At 38.4% G+C, this 16,639-nt stretch overlaps 1 protein-coding gene across 1 annotated transcript in view; it reads left to right on the forward strand.

The window, feature by feature from the left end:
- The window catches only part of LOC149870708 (uncharacterized), a 248,949-nt gene that overhangs the window by 161,961 nt on the left and 70,349 nt on the right, over window positions 1-16,639 (forward strand). Inside the window, exons 14-16 of the mRNA XM_090036721.1 lie at window positions 4,625-4,657; window positions 4,827-4,862; window positions 10,087-10,131. Of these exons, the coding sequence (XP_089892847.1) occupies window positions 4,625-4,657; window positions 4,827-4,862; window positions 10,087-10,131 (114 nt within the window). The remainder of the gene's footprint in view (window positions 1-4,624; window positions 4,658-4,826; window positions 4,863-10,086; window positions 10,132-16,639) is intronic.

The following is a 16,639-nucleotide window of genomic DNA, read 5'->3' on the forward strand; positions in this document are numbered from 1 at the left end:
CATGATTACATAGGAAAATAAAGTTCTACAAGAAAAAGTTGGCCTCCTTTGACATTAGTTTCCAATGAAGAAGCCAAGAGAGTTATGGTAATCAAAACCCCCAAATGTTTGGAATCATTATGCTAGGTCATGCCAGCTGATGATCTGGCTCTGTGCCTTTAAGTCAGCTCATTCAGCATGGGTGCATATTGCAGAGGTTTCCAAAGAATGTATGTTTTTTTTATTTTTTTTTTATTTTTTTGGTGTACCCCCTGTGATGTGATCAGAAAAGGGGAAGTTAAACTGAGTCATTTTCCCCCAAAAAATATACTCTGCTTCAAACAAAGATGAATTCAGAGGAGTTCCAGATCTGTGTTAGACAGGAAATAAAGTGAGTTGGTCATAATGGTCCATTCTGACCTCATGATCTATGAAACTCTAAACCTATATTTTTGTGTATAATATATATTTGTTTTGTTTCAGCTGTTTGACAGCAATATGCTTCTAACAGGTTTCCTGCTTAATATATCACAATTATAGGACAACACAAAAACATTTTATTCTGCCCATGTAGTTAATTGTATAATGGATTGATTAATAATGAGTTTCCCTTAGGTTTTTGTTTGATAACATTGCTTTAGTTAGTAAAACTGTTTAAGTCTTTCCAACCTTATCAGCTCAAAATGCTATGGAGATGTGAAGTCAGAAACACAACTGCTAGTAGAGGGCACACCCTAAAGTTAGAAGTAGGGTTTAACACCCTATTTAAAAATCCATTTAACTGTAGCTTTCTTATTTAACAAAATGACAGCCTTTGATCTTTATTCCATTGCTTGCCTCAGGCCATTTTTCTATGCTCTGAGACCATCATCTCTAGGCAAATCATTGGAAATAGTAGATCATATAAATGGATCATGTATACGTGAATGAAACAGTAGGAAGCAAATAAAGTTAAGAATTTCTCTAGGGCGCACAGCTGACAAACTTCTTCAAGTTTGTCAGCTATTGATATAGCTGGCATGCATCCAAATAAACACACTGGTGGGGTATATCTCCACTGCTGAGAAGCAGGGTAAATTGGACTACTTGGTATTTCAGGTTGCCACAGCTAGAGTGCTTCTGGTCCTAAGCTAGCTCATTGAACAGTAGGGCAAGGTATCTTGACATTATGTTGAAGTCTAGAGTATAGATATACCCTGGATCGTAAGCTTGCTAAAAAGATCTATTTCCATTCTGTTCAAAATCCTTCCAAAGCAGGACATTTAAGTGTTTTTGCATGGACTTCAAATGGTTTGCCAGTCTAATTAGGATGGAGTTTTGGAAAATGTAGGTGAGCAGATGACTCACCATTTATCTGAAGAACTTTAACTTAATTCACTGGAGTTCTGAAACACTTATGGCTCTCACCCAGTCCAATTTCCAGGCACTTGTAAGGAGTACTGGGATTGCATGGGTTTAGATATTGGCTGTGCCAGGCTCATTACTTTACTAGCATCAGACTAGTTGTTATATGACAAATGTCTGGGTTGGAACAAAGGAGACAATGTAGCATAGTGGACTTGAATTGATTCCCTTTCCACCTCCCTAACAAAAAAACTGCCAGGTAGAATAAAGGGTGTAAGGCTTTACATCCATTTAGATATTGTAAGAAAGGTATAGAAGGACATTGAACTCATTTGGTAGGGAGGTTTAAGAGTAAGTATAGAAGTCACTGTAATTACTCCACATCTCTACAAGCAGAATTTAGAGCAGAATATGACCTATGCTAATCTTGATCATGTTGAAAGGGAGAGGGAGGGCAGCTTGCAGTATAATCATTATAATTAATTCAGGGATGAATTTACCCCAATGGTTGATAATTTTGTTAGTGATGCTGCTTCTTCTTCAGTATAAATAAGATTAGGAGCTCTGGCTTTTCTGCCTTTTTTTTTTTTTTTGACTTATCAGAGTCAATATGGGTGCATCTGCATGTGCAATTAATTCAAAGCATAAACTCCAGAGCAATTTGAGCTAGAATAAACTGCTCCCAGGTTCAGCATCTACACATGCATTTAATCACAGTTAATTACCCCACCCTAAGATAGTACTTGTCCCCAACAGTACTTTCGTACAGTGGCATTAATTAGTTTACTACAGTCTAATAGTGTTGCACATGTAGATGGTGATGCTTTACTCTGCAGTTAGGTGCCATCTACACATGTGCTTATACCTGTCAGCAGCAGGATCACTTTAAGGAGACAGAAGTTTTATGGCTTTTTCTTTCAACATGGTTATAGGGTCTTGAGGTAGCTCAGTGAGAAGAAGCCTGTCATACTCTTCATTAGCCAGTATCTTTTGTGGCGGGGTATGGAGCAAGCCATGCCTTTTTTACCTGTTTCCATAGATGTACATGGCACTGGGGTCCACCAGATCTCTCCATGAGCCTCTGTTCTGTACCATTAACACTGGGTGCTTGCCTATAGCTTTCATGATGTTTTTTCCCTAAAACATACCATGTACCTCCTGTCCCAGAACAATAGCTATCTGGATTCTGCAATATGGGATGCATCTTAGAACATCACTGTTTGAAGGGCGGTTACCTGAATTGATGAGCTGCAGAAAGCTGCCAGACTAATTGAGCATTGGGTTCTCAAGGCAAGGTACAGGAAGCATCTGCAACCTGAATTGATTTCATTACATAAATATGGATTTCACAGCCTACATGTAGGTTTCTAAGTTTGGAAATGCTAGCATAAGTGAACCATTGTAGATCTCAGATGTGAGAGCAGAACCCACTAGCACTTGCTTATGCTTTCCTGTTCTAACTGTGGGCCTTTCAAACAACCGCGTCTCCTTGACATGCTATCCCATGTGTGTATTCCCTGCTAAAGTTCTTTCATTCTGAAACCAGCTTGACCTAGTGAAGAACTAAGAACATGCTCTAGCTATAGTTTTTACTCTAATCCCATATTAATTTTCATTCTTGCATGAAGGTAGATTATAAACACTTTGTGTTTTATTTCCACTCTCTCTGGTATTATCCCTTAAAATGCTTAACTTACAAATGTCTCTCACCAGTTGCTTTGCTACTTTATAGCTATCAAAAGTCCTTGAGATTTCACAGTTGTACGTGCTTATGAAGGACAGCAGCATTATCACTCATACTTGTCTATCAAAATGAGGCAGCTCAGGTTTCTAGACATGAATCAACCTTTCAGAAAATTGCCTTTTGTTGTTTCTTTACCCTCTGGAAAGAACTGCAAATAGCTATGAAAAGGAAATCTAGTCCTAATCCTCAAAAGGCTGTGAGCACAGGGCCTTACACCATTTAATTTATTACTGTATAATACTCAAAATAATATCAAAGAATGGGCTTTTAAAACATGAAATCATCACAGCCATTCATTCAGCTTACCATCCAATCATCAACAGGTAGTTTTTTATACCATGCTAATAATAATAATAATACCTAACAGATGTGTTGTGCTAATACATCCAAAATATGTTGTATGTATTAGCTATTTTACTTCTACATGTAAGTCAGTAGCATACTTCTGTGCAACTTGAAGTTGACTTACTGTGATGTGATTTATTAATTTTAATGACCAATTGTAATTAATAATAAACTCTGTACATACAGCTGCTAGAGACAACTTCTGCAACTTCTGCTTAATTTATTTAACTAAGTTGAATAATACAGTTTATCTAGTGGGGGGGGTGATATTTAATTAGCTTAGTTCTTCCATTCTCCTTTGGCATCTCATTTAAGGCAAACCACAGTAAAATATGACACAAGAATTTTCCAAAGTCTGTGAAGGTTACACACAGAGCAAAGAATGAAGGGCTGGCAGCAAGCATCTCTGGTGAAGCCACCAGCTGATTCTGTACCCTCCAGCAAGTTACCTCAATCAGACCCAGTTGGCCCAACTGAAAACTGCAGGGGAAAAAAAAGGAAAAGCTTTTTGAAAGCTAGGTACTTCATCAGAACAGAGCTTTACCAGGAAAATAAATTACAAATGCTCTGACATTGTCCTCTTACTTACAACACTGAGCTGCATAAAAACACCAGGATAAAATGGTGAAGAGAAACTGAGGAAAAGAGCTAGTTACTGTGATGTGTCTTTATTAAGATAAATGGAGGGGTCACTGGGCTCTTTGAGACTGAATGTCATTAACACAAAGGCTTTGTCATTTCAGGCCTGACACTTGCCATCCGTAGACGTAGACCAAAGGGATCAGTTATGCCCTTTGAAAAAGACAGCTAATGAGTTATACTGTGCATCAGCAATCTGGAGATGTCAGAACACTGGGCATCCTTCCAGCTTTCTGCTGTACACCTATTTAAAATCCATATTTATTGCAGCAACTCTATTATTGCTTGAGAAACTTCAATAAAATGAATTGGTTTATTATGTTGTCAGGATAAATGGAAAGAAAATCCCTCATCTGCATTTCTTTGAAAGCTGGGTTGTTCCTGTAAAGAATATTTTTTGTCAATGGTCACATTGGTATGCAGTGTCTAAGAGCATATTAACTGCTATTGTAACTGAGAGGCACCTTGAGACTGTGTCAGGATAATTGTGTCCATATTGTTTCTTGTATCTGCTTCATGCAAATCTATGTACATGATAAGCGTGATCAATGTTCTTTGTGGATTTCATATTAGGGTGACCCTGGATCATCTGCTGCAGGAATTAAGGTAACTTACTGTTTATAATAGTGGTCAGCTTTGAGCAAACTTCCTGACATTTTAGACCACAATTAATGTTGTTAATGTAATGTTCTTTTGTGATCTTCCCCAGTCATGTTTCCCCCCACCATTTGCTCTGATCTGGTATTTTATGCATCTTTTAATTTTTTTTTTTTAGGGAGAACCTGGAGAATCTGGTCGTCCAGGACAAAAGGTAACCCTCTGAAATTGTCCAGTGTCAGTTCTTGCTATTACACTTATGATGAAATCACATTTATATAGAGCATTAGCAAGGGTGCTTTTCTCCACATAATTGCTTATGTTGTAACAGCAGTGGATGCAAGATAGTGCATTTTAACAGCTTGCTAAAAGCCTGTCTACATTTTGTTCATGACCATTTTGTGTTTTCAAAACTGTCAGTAGAATGACACTGCCTATAGTGAAATCTGAGAATTAGGGTAATCCTCCCCTTTCTTATGGTTTTTACCACACTGGAAGTATGCAGTCTCTCTCTTTTCAATAGTGTGAAGCTAACAATGAACGGCTCTACTTTCTGTATACCAACAAGTTAACCTTGCATGTTTGACTAAGTACTGACCTGCAGGTTATAGTATTTTATTATAACTCATTAAGAAGAAATAAATAGTGACCTGAGGGCTGGAGACACCCTTTCATTCATACTTGTAGGGAGGATTTAGACTGGCGGAGTCAGACACAGGATTTAGAAAGCTCTGCTGTATTCTTCCCTCCTGAAAAGCCCTTCTACTGGACAGTGTGCAGCCAGGACTTTCGAAGATGGGTAGTGAGTAGCCAGGGGTGCAGCTACTTTATATGCTGTGAAGTGTCCTGAGCCTACCAGATTTCCAGTAGGAAATTCACAGTGTCATCAATAGCATTAACTACTCTCCTGTGCCTTAGACCTATTTTCCCCCCACCAAAAATAGGTAGGACACAGCCGTAGGTGGGAGAGCCTATGACAACCTGTCATCTCAACATCTGAGGATACCCTGGGATTGCTAAAGTGACATTGGATTTCAGTAGTTGCAGTTCTGTGACACAGGATCACAGCTTGGTTTTCCTGCAGGGTTCCACCCATAGCTGGGCTAAGAAACCACAGCTTGTGCCAGAGGAGAGCAGAAACTAACTCTGAAAGGTTCATGTAGATCATGTTCCAGTACTTGGGTCAGCAAAGGACTAAAATCATATGACTACATCTAGGAATATTGGGACAGCTGTTTTCTAAAATTCAGTCCCTTTTTCTAGCCAAGCAGAATTCCAAAAAAAATTTTAAGAATCAGGAAACAAAGCCAAAAATTGCATCTGAGTTTTCACCATCACAAATTATGATCTTAATGATTTGTAACAGACTGAACAGATATAAGACTATTACAGTATGCAAATATACTTTGTCAATAAAACTTAGTTTCAGTTAGAAAAGCTAATGAAAGTAGTTTTAAGTTATCTAATCTATGGAATCATTAAAATTTCATATCATGTACTGTGTAATATTGGATAATAAACCAGATAAAGTGCTTTAAAACATGTTTAGATTCATATTGTCATTTGCTCTGTGCCAGGAAGGGAACAACCAGCAGTGATTTATCAGTAGGCTAGTGGATGTCAATGCCTAGTACAACCACGCTTGATGTAATAGATATAATAGGGATAAAGCAGGAGTGTGCATTCCTAAACATTATAGGCTAAGCTTATGGTACACAACAGGGGACTCTGCCTTTCTCCCCACAAGCAGCCTGTTTGCTACCTCTCCGTGCTCCTCTATATCAAGAACTCCCCGTAAATCCTCCAGTTCCTCCCTCATGCATGGAGCTCTGTGTGCCTTTCATTTACTTCTGTGGCAGAGGCCATTTGTACCCCCTCCATTACATGTCCAGGTGTGTCTGTCCCTATGTCCCCTTCCTCAGTTCACTCTTCCTGCAGCCTCCACCTCCTAGGCAGGGACCTTGTGTGTCCCAATTCCACCTTTCCCCTTACCAGCATCCCACAATATCTTTACCACCAGAGATTCAATATGCCTCTATTAATCCTGTCTTGTACCAATGTCTCCTAATCTACCCCATGTCAGGCTCTGTATTCCCCCATTTTCTCCTTCCCCATTCCCTTCATACTAGGTCATCCCACTTGCCACCACATGCCAGGCACTGTTTTCTTGTCACTGTTCCCCTATTCCACCTTTCTTCCCAACTATTATCATTTGTCATCTTTCCTTCTGGAAGATAAATCATTCATGGTGTGAGCATACTAAGCTATATGGGAAGCATGAGTAGAGATGAACTGGGGTGTTGTGCTGTATAAGTGCCATACAGTGACCATAGACAATGACAGAAGTGTTCAAAGCTATGATTCTGCTAAATAGAAAAAAGGGCTCCATGCCCTGTGCTTATCCTCTTACAGTTTTCTGACTTGCTCCAGAATCAACAGGATTCTGCCTGTTGCTGCCAGAACATTTTTTACTGGAATTGTTGTTAAAAAAATAATTTTATCGTGATAAATCAAGACACAGACAATGACAAAATAGAAATGTCTTCATGCTGAACATAGAGCTTTTCTAGCTTGGACAATAACCAGTAGCCCACAAATCCCTCATTAATTTAAAGTTAGGTAAGATGATGGCTTTATCTGTGTAGAAGTATATGAAGTTCTATGAAAAAAAAGAGGGAATTTACATCCTAAAAATAGATAAGGGGCAAAAAATGTATTCTAGTGTCTTGAGAATACAGGAAATAATACAAATAGACCCCTCAATCTTGGGGAGAAATCACAAGGGATAATTTTTTGTCTCAAGAATTTATATCGCCAGCATGCATCCATGCATATCACATTTTGAACAAGATTGACTTATGAATGTAAATATAGTGAAGACGTTTAAAAAAAAAGCTAGCAATAGAGACATATAAACTCTGATGAATGCCTGTCTCCCAGATTTTTTTTATTCCTTTCATGAGTACTAACTCATAAAGCATATATGCTTTTATAGTGCCCGCTGGGCGTTTCCTTTGATTAAATAATATTTCAGTCCACCACTGGGATTCACTAGAACAGATACATGCAGAGACTCATTGACTTCCCAGGCTTGTTTTAGGACTGGATCAGATCCTTAGTCTTCACTCAGAAAAAAACTCCCTTCAGACACCACAAAATAATAAAAAAGGACAAAACAGAAGTATTTAGCCCGGATCATGTATTTCATTTATTTATTCATTTATTTATATGGTGTGAATATTTCTGTTTATACAAATAAACTATGTCTGCATGATGGTATGAAATAGAATGAATCTGCCTTATATATTATTGAGTTATGTCTCATACATGTTCCATAACAGTCTTGACCACTTCAGTGCAATGGACTGGATTTTGCATTCAAGTTTTTAGTTGTCCTGAAGACATTCATCTCATAAATCATATCAATGTCTTGTATTTTGGAAAAGGTCAAGAAATATAAATACCACGCATTCAACTACAACATGATTCATGGTGAAACACTAGCTTTTAAAATATGTTTTTGATTCTTCTGTGTTTAAAAAGGTCTTAACTTGTGAGCACGTGTTAATCTTTTTAGTGAGAATACTTAGAATTTGTAGCATTTTGAAGTACCATCTTTATTTTTAGTACCGGGCCCTGGCTGGGGTCAACTGCAAGGCAAATAAAACATAAACAATTTAATAATTTTCATTATTAAAATTTTATGTTCACAGTAAATTTTAGTTATCTGAAAATTGACGGAGAAATAGTAATGTTCATTTCAGCGCTGGTAACAGGATAACTGTAAGATTGATATCTTTGTTTTGCTGGCATATCTGAGTCCGCATATAAGAAAATACGATGAAGGACTAGAACTTGTGAACTAATTCTCTACCAAAAGTAAATGTAATTCAGACTGGGCGCGTCTACACAAGATGCTACGGTGACATAAGGTCGGCGGGCAAAAACCGCGACACCGCAGCTTTGTCACCATAGTGATGTGCTCTCACTATAAGACAAATAACTTTGTGCTGCTGGCATGGCACGGTAACACCTGTTACTGTGCCATCATTTAGGACTCCTATTCCTTCTTTGAATAGGAGTAGTAGCACTATTTTTGGGTTAGTAAATGGTAGGTTGCATAACAACAACTAAAAGAGTCAGTTGAAACAGGTATCCTTCCTTTCTTTCTTCATTTTATTTCATGCTTAACATTATCCATTTCAGTAATTTTAGTCAAGATGATTTGTTAAAATTATGGAATGAATGAAATTGATGGAGAAATATTTATCAGAACTTTCTAACGTGTTAAGATTTCCTTTGGTTGATAAATCATTTTCAGATCAACTGTTATTTTTCAGTATGTGCTAGACTCTACTTGTGCACTAAGTTTTTCAAGTATATTTTAGTCTTATTGAATAAAAGTATTGTAATTGATTATGTAAGCTGAGGAACATTTTTATTAGTGTAGTAAAACCACAAAACTGACATTTTGATTTCTCCATAATTCAAAATTATATAAACCCAGAATTGAGTTCAAGTAAATGTAGGGTTAGAGGCTGGCTACCAAGTTTGGGCCAGAACTTCCCTAAAATTTGAAAATGTTCAGGTCCAGGGCTTTGGTTTAAGTTTTATTATGTATTAAACTGAAATCGCATGCCCTTAAAAATCATTTCCTTGAAATTCAGTCCTAAATACCTTTTAATATTGATGTTTATCAATCATTTTTCTTCTCCCAGGAGGTAATGCTTTCATCTTCATTTTAATGAATATGTTAAAATGATTATATGTGTGTGACTGTAGTGCTTATCTGTTATTCCAAAATGAATGTGATCACTCTTCAGTTCCTGTTAAACAAATCCCTCTTGAAAGTATAGCCCTTTTTAAATGCAGTTATGAATAAACAGCATATTTATTGAAAAAAGCAGTAGTCAATGATTGCATGTAGATGTGTGAGGAGTGTATGCGAGTGTCTGCAACATTTGCACCCAAATATTCATAGTGCTGATGGTTCAGTTGTGAGCGAACACTGAAAGTGTATGATTTTAACTGAGCTCTCTGGGGTAGCCAGTATAGGATTAAATATTTGTTGTAAATACAGTAAATGACCTACTGAAATACAGTATTGAACTGTTGTTATGTATTTTTTTCCTTTTAATAAAAAAAATACCAAAATCTTCAATCTGAATGTCTGTTAGGCTCCTAGTCCATATAAGTTAGTATGGTTAAATGTAGATATAGGAGTCATTTTAGTCACCTAGCTTGAAAATTTTACTCACATTTCTAGGTTAATGTACATTATGTTGGGCTGAGATTGAGTGATCCTGGAACTAAGCAGCAATCAGATAGGTGGTCTGTGATAGCATACTGTCCCTGCTACAATATACACATGGGCTGTTTGCTGGCTATCAGTTGTAACTGAATATTATTCTGTAATGTTATACAATTTTCCTGTATAGGGTGAACCAGGTCTCCCTGGGCTTCCTGGACTCCCTGGGATAAAGGTAAATAAATCATAGTCTCTGTACAGTTGTGTTATGTGGAGGAGAGGATGAAGAGTGGGGAAAAGGAACTCAGAATGTGGATGGGTTGGGGAAAGTGTGTTTAAATCTTCTCAGACTCTTTTGATCTTAAAATGGATTGAATTGTCATGTGAAGGCTTCACACAGAAAATTGATCATTCAGACCTGAATGAACAAATAATATGTCTTACACTTTAACATGCAATGAAATGTCACCTTGCTTTGGAAAAAGTAACCCTAACTACTTTAAAAAATAATTTCTTCATTACAGTTTTGTATAAAGCAAAATGCTGGTCATCAACATTTTGTTCTGTTTGCAGTTTAAAAAGGACATGCCAATAACATACAGAAGCTGCTAAGCCCACAGCCAGAAAACTGTCTTCATTATTCACAAGTTGTGGAGAACCTGCTCTATTTATGGGCAAAGATAATCTGTACTCCCACTGCATAGCTGACAAGACAAAATATTTCAATAAGCTGTTACCCAATATTAGCATTACACAATCTGGTAGCTAAATGTTTTTTGTTCCATATTCCCAGCATGTTTGCTGTCTTCAGGCAACCTGTCTTAAAAGAAATGCAGGCAACTTAGTCCTAATGTAAGCAGTTGCGTTAGGAGCTAAAGATACTTAAGCTGGAAGCTCAGTGTAATCTATACTCTATTATACAGGAAATACAAGCAGATTTAAATCTTATGAAGGATCTCTGACTTCCTGTAAAAGATTATTTTTTCAAACAGCAAGTACACTTCCTCAATCTTTTTCCTGTATTCCAGCACACTCCATGAATATCCAATATGGAGGTGTTTTCTACCTACTAAGTGTGGAGTGTGCAGTCTTAGTTCCATTGAAATCAATAGCAAAACTCCTGTTGTCATTTTGTAGACTCAGGACTTCCTCCATGGTGTACAAGTTTTGCAGCAACTATCTCAAAAATACTTGTCAAGTGCAGCAGTGTTTTTAATTTAGTGGCAATGTTGTGTTTGTCGAACTAATTGAACACATAAAAGAATGTGCTTGCTTTAAAAGTGTGTGTTTTTATACTGTAAAATGTAATATCTGGAGATCCAAATAATGTTAAGACCTATCTATTCAGTAAGAATGAAACATGTTAGTTGTGCTAAGAACAATCTTCTTGTAACTGGATGGTTACACTGAAGTGTGTTTGTGGGATTTCAACATAGATGAAAAACAATTTTAGCAATGATTTCTTTCTACTTTGGAAAGTAGGTATAAATATAACATATGTTGTGAAGTGTTCCTCATCATATCACTGAATTGGGGGTCCAAGCAAATTAAGAATAACTATAAGAGCTGGCTTTTTGGTACACAAAATGCCTATTTTGTTATTATTTTGATGAGGTTTAGAAACATGAAGCTCCTAGGAAAGAATCAGAGTTGGATCCCCTCATATGAATTTGGTTTCTAGAAAGGATTTTTCTTTTTTTTTCTTAATTGTTTAAGGGAATTCACAATACTTAATGTTATTCTAGGTATCCTGTGACCAGTGGTTGCTGATATTCCATGATCTGCATATTTTCTGCAGTGGCTATTGAGTCTGCTGAGAGGTGGACCCAAAAACAATCAATTTAAACAATCAATCCTCTGGAATTTGTGAAATCAATCACCTTTATATATTAAAGGTTTTAATTTACCTTTACATATTAAAGGATTATAGGCTCTCTTCACATACTATATTTGAAAATATATATGAAAATGAGAGAACACAAAGGACTGAGGATAAGTGCGCTTAAGAAACAAAACAAGGGAAATGGATGGAGCGTGAAAGTTCTGGATATGGTAGAAGAGGTATTTTTCAATACTGAGCCTCTCATGTCTGCTAGAATAAGCCACTGCAGAGCAGAAGCACTGGCTAGAATTCTTATGAGGCCAGCATTCAATGCCTGACCATGGTAGTACCAAATTATATCTACATGGCACAAAGCAGCGTCCCATAGAGATGCTCAAGCTAGCTCTGCTCATGTTAGCTCTCACATCATAAGTAGTATAGCTTTCAGAAGCAGAATAAATAACCCTGAGCACATCATTGTATGAGTAGAGCTATATTGCCTCCAGCCCATGAGCTAGGATACAGAGAGCCTGCACAGTGCTACTCTGCACCTTGTGGATACACTATCACATATTATGGTGTTGAGCACACTATACACGTCTATATAGACTAGGATAGAGTACACTAAAGACCTGGCAATGAGGTGCCTGCATAATGGATGCTGTGTGTTTCAAAATATCTAAATGCTGTTTCACTGGGGGGCCCGCAGCCAGCCAGTTCTGGGTCCAAAGTGGCTAACAGTGATAGGATAGGTGATGACATTGTCTGTAAAATGCACAAATTCTTACGTAGTCCTGAACAGAGTTTAAGGCTGCAGGCTGCATTCCACTGGCAGCCCCTGAGGGGAGAGTATCAATGAATGGTACCATTAAAAAATGAATGAAGTGATAACAAAGTTCAGTATATGCTGACTATAATCAAATTTATAGTGAGGTAGCCTTTTTAGTGACACAGATGACTAAGGAGCACATTGACAGTACCGCTGTCTTCTAAATAGCTTTGGAATTAGCTGAAGATTTGACTAACTGATGCATGTAGGCTTCTCCATAGAATGTGAGAAGCAGTTTAAATAAACTCTGAAAAACTCAAGGGCCATGTCAATCAATGAACCACACATTTCAAACTGTGGCTCATGTTTTTTGTGCTGGATATATATTTGTAGAGGGGTCCATTGAGTTACTTTGGAAAGAATAGTCAGTCAACTACACCCCTTAAGATCAGTTAGTAGAAAGGTTTCAACTTAATAATTCAGGGGTGTAAGTTGTAGCCATGTTGGTCTAAGGACATAGGCAGTAGGGCTATGCGAAACGGGCCTTATTCAATTCAGGTTCAGATTCGGCCTGAATCGGGGACAGTGATTCAATCTGTTGATTCAGATCACTATCCCTGATTCAATTTGGCTGAATCCAAATCTGAAGATTAGATGCTGATTTGGCGAATCAGTAAATCAGACACAACTTTAAAAGTTTTTTCCTATATACCCTGAGGTAGCAGCACAACTCATGATCACTGTGGTACTGGGGCACATGCAGCATCCCACAGGAGCATGGGGGCGTTTTCCAGTGTGCTCAAAAGCAAACTCAGAAGTGGACCAGAAATACTTCCACATCTGGGTCTGCTGGGGAGCAGGCTGGCCCCCCTGCCCCCCCCATACCCCCCTGCCTCAGTGATCAGCCACAGGCAGACCCTGGGTGCCCCCCCCCCCAAACCCAGTCGCTGAGCTGGGGGCGGGCAGAGGGGGAAGGGAACCCTGCGCACTCCCTGGTGGACCCAGAAGTAGACTGGAAGTGCTTCTGGTCCACTTCCAGGTCTGCTGCCAAGCATGCTGAGGAGACCCATGCTTCTGTGGGGCTCTGCATCTGCGCCAGCACTGCAGCATTCAGAGCCCCTGCTACCTAGAGGTATGTGGAAAAAACATTTAAAGCTGTATCTACATCCAAATTGCCAAATCTGTCTGAATCAATTCAGAGGTCATTGAATCGATTCAGAGAGATTAACCCTTTAATTTCAATTTGGATTCAGAGCTTTGACCACCAAATCAGGCCAAATCTCTGCTGAATCAAATCAGGGACCAAAGCTTTGCACAGCCCTAATAGGCAGATAAGGTTCTTTGGGTGAATCTGATTAGACCAACTTAAACAGTTGGGGAAAAAAAATGTTTAGCAAGCTTTCGGGTTTAAAAACCCTTCGTTTTTTTCAACTATTTAAGTTGGTCTAATAAAAGATATCAGATTCACCCAAAGAACTTTGTCAATTTAATAATCCCGCATTGTTAGATTAATTGTTTAAAGTGGTGATTTAGTATACATTCCAGGTAGCTAATGAGAGTTTAGTATAACATGATCTCAGGATCTGAATAGAGACATATAAATACTTTGTTTGAATTCAGAAAATGCTTCAAGGCATTAATTATACTTTGAGGCTCATTCACCACATGCATGCAGATGTTCCTCTTCTTTTTTATTCCACGTATCAGTTGGTGCCACTGGCTGCCACTAATGCAGTCGGTAATTTTTCAAGGCAGAGCTATCTGTGACATTGTAGAAAGACACTTTTCTTGACCACCTGTTGCTGTTTGAGAATGGTTGGAAACTTAATACACTTCTGACTCTGTTCCACACTGTCATTCAGAAAATGAGTAAGGCACCTAAACACAGAATGTTGACTCATCTTTGTATCATCCATGCTACCCCTTAGAAACACTCTATGGGATACAGAATACTTTCAGGAAGACAAAAAAAAGTACCATAGTTCAGTAGGTCATATAAGAAATGTATGGATTGAAATCAAAGATATTTGTAATTTTATTCATTCATAATGTGTACAACTTCTCTCGAAATGTTCTGTTAGCCATGTTAATGTATATAGTATTTTATCAATACAGTCATTGACTTGAATACTATATTTATTTTAGCTGATCTTCATTTATGATCTCTTTACAAATCTTTCTCTCTTTCTGAATCCAAGATGTTGTTCCTTGCTTGTATTCCCTGTTCTCATTTTCTTTGGGCCTGATCTTTTCGGTCTTTGCTCTGCCTTTTGGCACCTTGTAGCAAAAGGGGAAGGTATCAACAAAATCCAAAGTAAAAAAAATCTGCCCCTTCAGTCTTTGTGTCCAAGTACAGACAGTCAAAAAAAAAAACAAAACCAAGGCTAAATTGATTCAGTCTTTGCAGAGTAGTCTAAGCTGCAGAGATTAAATTGAAACAGAACTGAACAGACATTTACCTTTCATTCGGAAAATGCAGCCACATGCCTGTAGTGGCTCAGGCCAGAAGCACAGCTCTCTGGCACAGCCAGCATGGACTGTGTATTCACTTCCTCTTCCAGCTGCCCCTAATGTCTTTGGGCTTTGCAGTCCAGAATCACATCAGCAAGACTCTGCAGGGTTTTTCATCACTTTCTTCTCCTGCTTCCAGGTGCCTCTGGGATTTGTAGTCCATAGTCACAGCCAGCAGTAAGTTTGAGCAGAAGAAGGGGTGTTTAACTCCCCTCCCTGGCCCCAGATCCCAGCTGGAGTTTGCTGGGGAGTGGGGAAGGCAGCGTCTCCCCCTGCAGACTGGACTGCATCCCCAGCCAGGCTTTCTCTCCTCCTCCCTTGTCAGCCAGCCCTCACTGCTCCAGCTAGAAAGCAGAGGGGCAGGGCCAGCCCTGCTCTCTGAAACAGACAACACATTGGAGCCCAGGGCTGCAAAGCATGCTGGGATGCTAGGGGATTGTGATTTAACTTGAACCAGAAAGGGGTCCAGGACAGAATTTTCATAAATTTGTTTGACCCAAATCAGTTATGTCTGATACTACATTCAACCAGGTTTATCTTAAAACAGTTTCAGCTGTTTTGAAACTGGTTTATGTGTACTGAGTTTCTGTTCTGTTGCAAGTTTAAACCAGTTTCTGATTACTTAAACCGGTTTATGTGTAACTTCTGTCCCTGGCCCCTGTGGTTACTGAACACCTGCTGTAGGTAAGAGTCAAAGAGCTCAAGGCCTCCCTTTCTCTTTGTTACTTTGAGTTTTCCAGGGATAACTGAACAGGTTTCTATGGCATGGTAGGTCTTTTGCCTAGTTCTCTTTTCAGAGCAAGCTGTAAGCCATTCTTGTATTCTTCTCATTCTTTTCTTTAGAAAAAGAAGTCTCACTGTTACTGAAAAAAGGGACCACTTCCCTTTTCTCAGCATGCAGTCTCTGTTGCCCAGCTGATAATGTCCAATAGCCCTACAGACAAGTATCCTCTTTCTTTCTAGTTTTAAATCAGGAAGAGGACAGAGCTGGGTCTTAAACTTGTCTAAATGGCTCAGCTGAGCCTGTTGATTGGATAGCTAAATATAAGTCCCTGAGTTTCAGAAATGCTGAACATCTCACTGAAGTCATTAAGAACTCCAGGAATTCTGCCCACAGTTGTGGTCCCTCGTATGCATTTGCCTGCCTTTAAAATTGTCTTGGAAATAAGTGGGCTAATTCACTCCTAACTTTCATCACCCGAATAATGTTGTCCTAAAGAACAGGTCATCGCTAAGAGAAGAAAAAATAGATAGTGCACATAAATGCTGTCAAGCAGATTTCAGTGAAGTGTAATACTTGGATGAAAATGGGCACAAAGGCTTCTCTTATTTATCACCTAAATTTCTGAAAGTAGATTATGCAATTTTTTTATACAAAAGTAACACCTAATTGTACTATTAATGTGAGTTTGCAATTACCGGAATTGTAGTGCAAATCAGGTAACTGAATGCACAGAAAGATACTTGCTCATATAACTCTATATTTGTATGCCAGGTTACCTAGCTTCCATATGCTACTGTGACAATTACGTGAATAAATTAGGCATGTAATTTTCCAGATCTAATTTTGGATATCAAGTCCAGAATATGAATCATCATTGACATTGGACTGTGTGTCAATGGAATAATTGTGCAGGTGGC

The sequence above is a fragment of the Crocodylus siamensis genome, chromosome 2 (genome assembly GCF_052110815.1).
Source record: "Crocodylus siamensis isolate JL-2025a chromosome 2, ASM5211081v1, whole genome shotgun sequence".
Lineage (NCBI taxonomy): Eukaryota > Metazoa > Chordata > Crocodylia > Crocodylidae > Crocodylus > Crocodylus siamensis.